This window comes from Pezoporus occidentalis, unplaced genomic scaffold (genome assembly GCF_034315485.1).
Source record: "Pezoporus occidentalis ecotype Australia unplaced genomic scaffold, CSIRO_AGI_Poc_V1 ctg13, whole genome shotgun sequence".
In the NCBI taxonomy this organism is placed as follows: domain Eukaryota; kingdom Metazoa; phylum Chordata; class Aves; order Psittaciformes; family Psittacidae; genus Pezoporus; species Pezoporus occidentalis.
The window spans coordinates 10143405-10154881 of NW_026913103.1; the positions used below are offsets into that span (position 1 = coordinate 10143405).

Consider the following 11477-nt stretch of genomic DNA (forward strand, 5'->3'; position numbering starts at 1 on the left):
CCCACAAAGCTCCGGCAGACACTCCCTAGCCACCCGACCCTCTCACTCCCTCCTGGGCTCGACCCCTCTTCCCGGTACAGCTCTGGGTACCCACGTCCGACCATGGTCACCACCACGGCGCCGCCGCCCTTCCTGGCTCGGATCTCGGCAGGCACCGAAGACCCCAGGCGGCTGCCCTCCGCTCTTATACAGCGCCTCAGGAGAGGGGACAGCAACTGTGAGAACCAGCCTAGCTGCTGCCTGGCGGGCCCGGGGGGCAGCGCACGGCCCGCGCTGAGGAGAGTCCGGCGGAGGAAGGGAAAGATCCGGCCAAGCCCCGCGGGGCTCCTGCCCAGCCGCTACCAACAGTACCAACAGCATCGCGCTGGCCTGGGGAGAAAAACCCCGCTGGGCATGCACGGCCCGGACGAATTTACCGCTCCCCCTGCGCCAGCGGTTTCCGCCGCCCCCGGCACGGTAACAGCCCCCGCAGAGGAGCCCCCCGCGCCCACCCCTTCGAGATCCGCGCCCAGCAAACCCCTCAGGAAGGAGGTAAACACGGGGCTCCGCTACTTCTGATCACTTCTTCTGCCCTTTTTCCTCCCATCCCCTTCTTCCGCACTCCGGGAGGCCGCTCCCCTCCCCGCCGGCGGGGGGTCAGTGGGCGGCTCGGCCCCTATCTGCCTGTGGAGGGAGGGGGCACAGAGTTTCCGTTACGCCCGCTCGGACGGGGCTCGGGGGTGGGGGAGTGAGGGACCGCGGCCTTCGATTGGCTGGTCGGCGCCACCAATCGGCGGCCGCCGTTGCGCCCAGCAACAGCCGGATTTAGCCTGCTGGCCGCGCGCCCGCCGCCCCTTGAAGGCGCAGGGCGGGACGTGCGCGGAGCGCAGCGCCCCATGGCGGCAGGGGAGGGAAGGCAGGCGGTGAGCTACTGCCGCCGGCGGACGGGGTTGTGGTGCCGGCCCGGCTGCTGGCTGGCACTGACACGGCCGCGTACGTGATAACGGAGGAGCTGTGCAAGGCGTGGAGCGGGGGGAGGCTCGTTGTTCCCCTCCTCCTCCTTGCGTGAAGCGTCCCCCAGAGTGGCCGATGCTTTGTGTGGGGAGGTACCGCTTGAGGAGAGGGGTGGCGCGTTGATGCGAGTTCTTTGTCTCCGCAGTTCTTAAAGAGCAAGATGGGAAAGACTGAGAAGGCTGCCGTCCCCTACAGCCAGCCTGTTCACAGTTTACATCTGTGTGAACAACCAAAGATAAACAGGCAGAAGAGTAAATGTAACGTGCCGCTGACAAAGATCACCTCGGCAAAAAAGATAGAGAACTTTTGGCAAGATTCTGTGTCGCCAGAAGTGATTCAGAAACAGGAGAAAAAGCCACTTAAAAACACAGAGAACTTCAGAAATGCCAAGTCCAAGAAAACAATCACCCTAGCTGAAGCGAGCCAAAAAGAAAGTTACGCTGGGGCAAAATTCAGTGACCCGCCATCTCCCAGTGTCCTTCCAAAGCCTCCCAGCCACTGGGTGGGTGGCACAGCTGAACTGTCTGACCAAAACCGGGAGTTGATGGCAGTCCACTTGAAAACTCTCCTGAAAGTCCAAGCCTAGTTTCCAAGACCTCTTTGAGTCATTGACAAAGAGAAAACTCCATCCAGGAAACTTTAACATGCCTTGTTGCAACTAAATTTGCAAAAGATTGTCAAGTCTTATAATCACATAAAAAAAAAAAATTCCTTGTATTATATTTTTTATGGTTGTGTAAATAGTGTACATCATGTATTATGTGTATATTCTTGTTCATACTTTGAGAGGTACATTTTAGTTTTGTTATGAAAGGATGTATTTTGCACTGCCTGAATGGTAGATGTCTTGTATATAAAATAAGGACAATTTTAAGTGTGTACTTGACACATGAAGACTTGACTTGATTTGCACAAGGTAACGAAAATTTTGGAAGGAGAGTACAGCTTTCTGATTTAAAGGTTCCAGATCAAATGTGAATGTTCATGCACTACTGACAATAGTTTTACATGCTGTGTCCCAATCGATACCCAAACATGGAATTTTCATACAAATGTGAAGTTTTGCTCTCTGCTCTGGAAATGGTATCTGGAATTCCTGTTCATCTATGTGTTTTTGAAATTAACTGGAATTTGACCAAAATTCCAACCCATCAATTTGAGCACTGCTGATTCCTTTAAAGAAGTAAAAAAAAAAAAAAAAAATACCCCACACCAACACAACAACAGAAAATAGCAGAGCTTTCTGCCAAGAATCCAATTGGTTACTAAAAAATTAAATAAAACAATTTGGCCTCCCCTTAAGCATGTCTCTTTTTTTTTGTGTCTGTGTGTGTGTTAATTCAAGTATGTGAATTTAAAGTACTTGGTTGTCTTCTAGTGAACAGTAGGAATGTTTTGTCCTTCTCAGCTTTTAACTGTGGAATTAATTAAGAGCATTGGTAGCTCAATAAGAATTCCTTGTCTTAAAAAATGTTTTGTGATGTGTAATTTTAGTTTTCTTATCCTTTTGGTTCTTGAAAATTCAGATTTTAAGAAAGTTGGGCAGTTGCGCATTCAGATTCATGCTGCAGTGCGCCTAACTATTTTCATAGTGGTTATGAAACTAGTTCATACTGAAAAGTAGAACAGAAGGGTGTGCATGGGGCAAGTTCCACTTCATAACTTTCACCAGATCTGTCTCTTTGTGATGACTGTGCTGGAAATCTCATTCATCTGATCTAAAATACTTACAGAATTGGACTGTAGATTAGTCTGATGTGCATGTTGAGGAGAGAACACGGACTTGCAGGTACTCCTCTTATCAGTCTTCAAATAAGATTAATAAAGCAGGAAATAATGTGGATTTTACATAAGATGAAGTCTTCTCTGGGCCGTAGTATTCTAGAAATGATACATAGGAAGACAATGCCAGCAGCCAGGTTGCAGCTGAGGTGGTTCCTTACCATAAGTGGTGTTTTCAGGTTCTTAGAGCAATGTTGGTCGTGTTCATGCCATGTGCAATACTGCTTCCGATATGTTGCAACCCTTTGTTGGTTTGAAAACTAAGGAACAACTTCTTTGCTTTGTTCATAGGAATTAATGATAGAAGTACAAAATTCTTCATTATAATGGCTTTAGGCTGTTTAACTATGTATGTTCTAAACTAAGAATCCATACACAATTTTTTGGTCCATCCCAAAGACTTCTAGGTTCACTGTCTTGCAGAACAGGCCTGTATTCCTTGATTAATGCTCATGCCTGCCCAAGGTAAATCTATGGTTTCAACAGCCCAGTTTGCTGCCTAGTGTGAATATCCTAGCATGACATCCTAGCATGTCTTCTAAGAATTATTAAAACCCCTCCTTTTTAACAGTGTTGGGGCATGAAAAAATTACAGTGGGATCTCGGGATGACTCAAGTTCCAGTTCACTAAAGCTGGCAATATGCTGTATTGATCTCCTGTTGTGCCTATTTTTTTTTTTCTTCCTCCTGAATGTCATCAGGCACAAAAGAAAATGCCTTTAGCAATTCCTTGTAGCTTTAGGCAATGGTTACTTTTGTCAGCTGAACTTCTGAACTTGATAACTAGCTTGACAAGAGTTAATTCCCATCAGCCATGTAAGTTGGCATTATTTAAAAGGCAGTATCCTTTTTTCCCATGATTATTATCTCTCTAATCATCAGCCTTTTTTCTTCCGTGCCCGTTAGAGCTGACATCAAATTATGTAGTTTGAATGTTAACTCTGATGCTACGGAGTAACATGCCTCTTTGTTTCTACTCTGATTTGCTGACACATCCCTGGGGATTGCAAGATTTGTTAAATACAAGTGCCAATAGTTCTCGGCTTCTCAGTCAATTCTTTTAAAGCTGCTTAGATGAGACTTCTCAAATCTTGAAAATCTTAAAACTTCCCATACCTCCTTGGACCATAAAGGTTTTCAGGGTAAGATAACAATGCTTCATTGGCCTTTCCAGAGGGTGTGAAACTCCCCCTTAATTTACTTCTGGGTATCACTGGTCCTGTGGAGACTTGGCCGAAGTGGTGGAACACTTCACGTTTCCATCTCCTTGAGATTCTTGGGTTGAGTCTCTTCCTGGCCAATGGACTGGTGTATACAACTAGGCCTACGTGCTATATACACTTTAGCAAGATTGCCTGAAAAGTCAAAGTAGCGTCATCTCTTAAGACTGTATTCTGAATCTGTCACCATACTTTTTACTTACATTCGCTTTCAAGATTTCCTCCACTTAGACCAATTTCTCCTCCCAGTTCCCTGAAGGCAAGGCATTGTACTACATGAACATACTGTTGGTTGAGTTTGGAGCCAGTAAATGAAAGAAAAACATGAGTGTCATGTTTGGAGGACTTCTTTGCAATGCAGTATGTCGCATTCTGAAATGAACAGCCCTTACAGAAGAACATTAACAAGCTTAGTGGAAGTGTTATCATGAGCTGGTCATGTGTCTGCTGTACAGAAATTAAATGAATTGCTCATTAAGTCTGACTTCAGTCAGGGTCAGGATACTGAACACACTGCATTTTGGTTACAATGAAAATATTTTCTGTCCAGAACCTTCAGCACAATGCTGTGAGAACTGCATGGGAATCAACTGCGAGTTAACTACCAGCTTACTTTTAAACAGTTAAATGTCATGTGGTGATAGTACTGAAAAATGAGCTTTCATGGAGCGTAGAAATATCTGTTGTTGGGTTTTCATGTGTGGATGAGTTTCAGCCCATTGGACAGCTTCATTAATAACGGCTGGCTTGGTGCTCCACTAAAGCTGATATGCTTCTGCCTCCCAGTGCAGGAGGTGCTAGAAATCCCATGTGCATTTGAGCTCCGTTACACCAGAATCTCCTGAGAGATGCTGCTAAATTCTTGACCAGTCTGTGTATGAGGTGGTGCATTTTTCCAAAAATTGAATTTTGTTTCATCTGATTAATATTTTATCTAAGTGGTGTCATTTTAAGCAGTCATCATTATTTTCAGGTTGTACTGTTTAAATGTGGATTTTTACATTATAAAGCATTTGATACCTGCCACACTTCGTTGTTTTTTTTTCCTGCTTTACTCAGTCGTAAGATCAAATATGACACCTAGAGATTATATGAATCTTAAAGATTATAGATTGGTTTTCATTGTAGTTTTAGAAATAAGTTTACCTTTATTTCTGCATAGAAAGTCTTACCACTTCCATCATGCAGTTAAAAACATTGCTTATTCCACAACTTCTTGTACTCTGTTGATTTCAAAATGCATTCTTTAGATTTTTTTTCTTCATATGTCTGTCTGAACTGTTTAAGAGGAATATCTTCTGTTGTAATTTCTAAGAAATTTTTATGTTATAAATAGGCTTGTCCTTACCCTAAAGAGGCTAGGAAGTAAGCAAGTAAAAGATGAAGATTGTAAAACGTTAACATTTACTGTGAAAATCTGCTGATACCTTGTAGGACAGGAACCACAGTGTGAGGTATTTTTGGTAGCAGGAAATACTTAGCTGCTGATTCAATAGAAAAGATTAATAAAGGGAACATCCATCAGTTAAGGAGAAATAAATTATCCAATAAAACAAACTAACTACTGAAGTTGAGCAACAGAATGTTAGCAGCCGTGTAGAGAACTTTTTGTTTTGCACCGAGGGTACAGAAGAATGTTATCAAAGTGAAGACAGGAAGGCCAAGAATTCAGCTGAATTTGGAAAGAAACCCCGAGGAATTAATTTGCACAGTGAATACACCCTAGCAGAGGTGTTTGCCTGTGTTGAAGCCAGCATTCCTTTCTACCCTTTTTTCCCATGAGGTGGTAAGATTCCATTTGTTCAACCCCCAGGAAGCGGGCCTTTAGATGTTACAAAGCCCTGACTGCATTGGTACTTCTGTTTAACGTTAGTTGGTTGACATTACTACAGGTTACACATACTCAGGCTTCTGTGTGGCAAATGCGGTCACTTAGTCCCAAGTAGTTCGTAAGCCCTTGTCTTCAGTTCAAGAACCACACTGGTTATGTGTACTTACGCTGTAGTTTGGCACTGGTGAGCAAACCGGTGTGATTTCTATAATTTATACCTGAAAGGAACTGTTTGGGGATCAAGGACTTTTTTTGCATTTATAGGACTTTGCTAAGTCTTTAGTTATAGTTCAGTATATGGCTGTATGTCTTTCAGGAAGTGGTGTAATGCCATGAAGCATAAAGTTTTGAGGAGATGTGATTTCTATGAAAGATGTCATTTACTCCTTTAATGAAGCACCGTGCTTTAATCAGGTAGGTCTATGAACCTTAATTTGCAAATATCCTTGTAAGTGGTGATGGCAGTGGCCATCAAAATACAATTTACTTTGTTTTTTCTTCCCTGAAACAAGACTTAGAGCTTCCTTCAGTAAAGAGCTTAGTACATAGAGTCAGGCCTTTCTCTTGTTTTTTCTCATCACCTCGATCTTGTGTTCTTTACTGTCTGGTGGCATAGCTGCACGAGAAAAAGTTAGCCCTTACTTAGTATATAGCTTGAAATCTGCAATTTTATTTCATGTATTTATAAATATAAATGAGTCTTTTGTAAGTTGCATTCCTAGCATCAGAATAGTCAGAACTTGCATGTTGCCATATTTAGAATATCAACAGATCATTGTAGGAATTAATGGAGTAGTAGATTGATAGACCTTGTCCAAATTTGAGGCATTCTTTTTATGCCAGCACTAAAGAAAGTGCTGATACATTTTTCTGTCCTGTCCTAGGAGTGATAAGATAAAAATAATTGATAAGACAGGTAGGAAAAAACCCTGAAAAACAAGGTCAACTTAGAGGTAAGAGAGAAGCAACACAGATGTCACCACTGAATTATGTGGGAAGGAATGAAACTGCAAGAAAAAATTAATTTCCCTAAGTATATGATGTTGCTGCAAATTTAGGGAGTTTTAATAACTAGATGAAATGCAATCTGCTACCAGTTCTTGACTGAGACCATCTGGGGAAAGACACAATGAGCTGACAAGTCTTGTAACTGACTTTGTTTGATGAGTACCTATTATTCATTACTAGGAATTGCACCTTGAACACAGCATTCCTAATGGCTAGCACTGCTTTAGGTATCACCAAATGCTGTACAAGTGCTTACTACTCTCAGGTTTCCACAGGTTTTTAGAAGAGGTCAGGTAAAGCATGTACGTGAATGATTGCACCTTTTATGTTTTACTGGAAAAACAGGCATACAGAAGTGAGCTAGCTTGCTTAATATCACTCAGCAGACACTAACCCAGGAAGAGAACCACAGTTTCTGGAGCTCCAGCCAGATTTTCCCTTTGATAGTAGACATGGTTGCTGTGTGATCTGCAAGTCTTCCTCATCTAAGTGTGTAGTATGTAAAATGGAATTAATATAATGTTTTGCTTTGAAATGTTTGGTATTTGATAGGGCTGGTGAGATAAATCACGCTGCATTTAGGTTTTATGCTGTGTACAGTTTTATTACATACTAGCTTTAGTAATTTGCATGTGAAAGATGACTATTACACTTTTCTCCATGCCTGCTTTTGACCCTTTGATATAATATTTAACCTATACACACCAGTGTCATTTCCAGTTCATCTCCTCTGTCCTCTCCCTACAGGCAGCATTGGGGAAGGCTGATGGTAAAGAGTTTCTGCTTGTTGGCTGCTGCTCTCCATTGCTGTGCAAACAAGCTGCAGCCAGCAGTTGGCCGAGGGGGTCATGCGCATGCACTGTATCCTCATAGTCTCTTGAATTTACATTTGCTTTATCTTTTGGCACTCATTAGATCCTGGAAGACAGACAGTCTTTCCCAAGAAAGAGGATCTTCCTAGCAGGACTGAAGGTGAAGTTTATGAGTGTCTCAGTCTCTCTCTACCACCAGACAGTCCTTCTTAAGCAAATACCCCAAAAGCTTTAACATAGAACCTACAGTTTTTCTCCCATTTTTGCTAAGGGTAGAATTTCAAATTTATAATAATAGAGATCTTATTCAACAGCAGCCATATGACTTTTTGCTGAGAGTTAACTTCCATAATGAGGAAATGGCAACATAGGTGCCATTACTTTGTCCACACAGGTAACTGTGATCAACTAACTATGCCTGACCAGAATTAAATGCCTACTTTCACAATATTTCATTTTCACTCCTTATTTTTCAATAATTTTTCTTTCTTCCTTTTTTTTTTCCTGACTACCATGCTGTTCTGAATAAATGTTGAAGCTCTGGAGAGCTGTAGCTGTGTACACAAGAATGAACAAGTAACATACTCACTGAAATTCCTGCCTTGAGGAACTGTTGGGGTGAAGAGAGGGGCCAGGTGAGAACCCCCAGTTCTGGTGACACCACCACCACCACCCCCCCACCCCACCCCCCATCTGGATCACATAGTCACCATCCTCTGTAATCCTGTAAAATGTGCCAGAATCAATGGCCACATCTTGGTGTATTTCAGAGCATTCAGACAAAGCAGCCTTCCAAAAAAGGGTTTTTTCCCTCCACAGGCCCAAAAGTAGCACCCAGTGGGAAGGCAACCTCCACACCTAAATATCCTTGAGATGAAACAGAAACTTATGTACAGGCAAGACAACCTGTTTTTATTCCTTCCCCCTGTGGCAACACTGAAGAGTGAACCTGTATTGCTATTACAGCTTGCTATTACTTGCTCTCTTCCAAACTGTTGCATTTTTATACCATTTTTAACACAAACATGCCCTACTTTTCAAATACTGTGGTGACACAATGTGAAAATGTGGGGGAAGGGTAAAGTGATTTTAATCCAATCTTGCAGTCTTGATCCAAATGCCAGCTTAGTCACTTTTTTCTTAGGAAGAGCTTCGCTTACATTTAACATTACTGAGATGGCTGTGTGGGCTGAGCCCTGAGGACTATGAAGGATGGTGCTTTCCTCTGCACAGACGTAAGATACTGAATAAGGCGAAGGAGCAGAAAACCAATACATGATGACCAAAAGAAGAAACTCTTTGCTCACTTAGAAATCTTTCTCAATATCATCTTCTTTAGCTCCATCCAGCTTCCTTGACCTCACCTTCTAAGGATCTCTAGGAAGTCTCCACCCTTCCTCAAGTTCCTACTCACAAGTCCCTTTCTCTCCAGAAATGCAAGGAATGTGTTCTACACACCCACTAGTAACCAGAAGCACATTAGGTAATTTTTTGGTTCACTTCCAGAGAGCGTTGACACCACACAGACAAAGAAATTATGAGGAAAGAAAATAATTAAGAGAAAAAGTTAAGAAACTACATTAATAGTAATATAAAGGATGAAATGCATCATGTGTGTGTGCGAGACAGAAGAACACTGGTACATTTGCTTTAACAGATGGAGTTACTGTGGCAGGTTTCTTTAAAGCATATGCATATAGCTTTAAGTACACATATGCATATAACTTAAAGGTCCAAGTCAGTAGTAGGGAAAATCCAGCGCCAGGGCCTCTTAGGGCATAGGCTGAGTTCCCTCTAGTGGCTTGCTTTGGCATTTCGCAGGGGTGGCACACAAAGGACCCGTTTTGAGAGCATCACCCCTCATTACCGCCTTTCCCAGAACCCGTGCTTATTGTAAGGGTCCTGGAGGGTATGATCACAAAGTAATCCCTGGTGAGGTCCTAATACAAGTTACTTTTCAGTGAGTTATGTAAACTGATTAAATGATCCTTCCCTATATTTATTTTTCATTAGTTCACATGCAGACAGAACCACCTTAAAAATTTTCTATCTGCTTTACTCTGCTGCTTCATTGAGTTGACATCCACTGCTAATACTCGTTGTTGCTAATACCTGTGCTAGGCAGAGGCTTTGTGAGATCCTAGTGAGTCAGAATAACCTATGGGATGTTATCAGGCAGTCTGGGGGAAAGGCTCTGCAGATGGTAAATACAGCCAGCATCAGCTTGAGTCTGTATTTGTGTTCAGTGTAATACACTTATTTTAAGTGAACAACAGAGTGTAATTTAGTAGGAGAAAATATTGTTGGATTATTGTTGTACTGTTGCATTAGAACACTGAAAAGACAGCAATAAAGAAAAAATAGAAGAAAACAGTTGATGTTTTGGGTTTTCTTCATCTTGTGTTTTACCAAAGAGGCAGATGGAAGATTAAGACAAAAGGATTAGACAGGAAACCTCTGTTTCTAAAAGGAAGCATCCAGTGCACTTTTGGCAGATAGTGTAAAATACAGACTTATGACATATTAATTACTGTGTCCCTGGGGTTTTAAAAATACAGAAGAACATAATTCCTACTGTGAACTTATGAACTTTGGAGGAAATTGCAGTAACTAGGAGTAAAACTGTATATTGCTGCTCTCCATCCTGTGTTTTTATCATAGGATTCACAGTGTACAATATGCCATGAATTGAGGGTCTAAAAGTCAGATACCTCTGTCTAACCTCACCCTCAACAATCACCAAAATTTCCTTAATACTTTTAAGTGAAGAAGAATCCTATGTTCCTTATTTTCCTCCAAAAAATAATTATCCATTTGGTCAAAACCAAAGTGAGGTTAAGTATAAAACCTGCCACTGTGACACATTCTTTTCCAAGGTATAGATGTCTGCCTTCTAATGCAACACACTTTCAAAATACAGTTGTAATATAATGAAGACACCATTCAGCAATATGTAAAAGCTATGAGCTCAGGTACACGCAAGGTTTCATTACAGCAAAATATGACTTTATATGCATAAATACACCTTTTATTTACTTTTTTAAATAGCATTTTTATACGAGATGCCATATGGATATTGTGTTTTACCTGTGTGTCACCTTTCACTGTGCTTAACACAAGCTTTTTAACAATACCCTGTGAAACTAGCCTGACTGTTCGTCCAACCCAGATGGGCTAACTGAAGTTCAGAGCATGGATCACACTGGCCTTTTGCCAAATTTGATATTTTTTTTAATTGCCAAAGCTTTTGACAGGTTTCTGACAGTTCTGGAGGCACTCATGACATCAATTCTATGTCATGGGCACTTGAACATAATTTAGGTACATTGGAAACTGAAGTTCTCCTTGTACTCTGATTCCTCACATGAACAGTCTTAATGGAGTTCTTGTAGCATTACTGTGTCAGGCTAAATTTTCTCTTGCCAGCAGACAGACTTAAGTGTAAGTAAGTCCAAATTTAGAGCTCTGAGGATGTCCCCTTCAAATGAAATACCAACTATCAGTGAGATTCCTCGTTGTATTAAAGACAGCAAATGGGTTATCATAAGGTTACTAAGTCTGAAACAACTTTATAATCCATTATGTTTTATCCTCCTCAGAAATTTAACTATTTGAAACAGGTGTCAGTCATCTTCAAATGCCAGTCAATAACCAATTCCATGACAGAAACTCTGAGAGCTGGAGCATAAAAGAGAATTTTGATATTGTTACATTTCCTTACATTGTGCTTTACTTTGAATGTCAGCGTGGTCCTTTGGGGAGATTGGGATGGAGGTCTCAGTGCTGAAGAAGAAAATATTTTGTTCCTGAATTGAAGGACCATTGTTAGGA

At 41.7% G+C, this 11477-nt stretch overlaps 1 protein-coding gene across 1 annotated transcript; it reads left to right on the forward strand.

Annotated features, from left to right (window-relative positions):
- Positions 1 to 102: 102 nt before the first annotated feature.
- Positions 103 to 2295, forward strand: PNRC1 (proline rich nuclear receptor coactivator 1). The gene is made up of 2 exons (XM_062608372.1): positions 103 to 531; positions 1139 to 2295. The coding sequence occupies exons 1-2, from the start codon at positions 103 to 105 to the stop codon at positions 1577 to 1579; spliced, it is 870 nt and encodes a 289-aa protein (XP_062464356.1). The 3' UTR covers positions 1580 to 2295.
- Positions 2296 to 11477: the final 9182 nt, after the last annotated feature.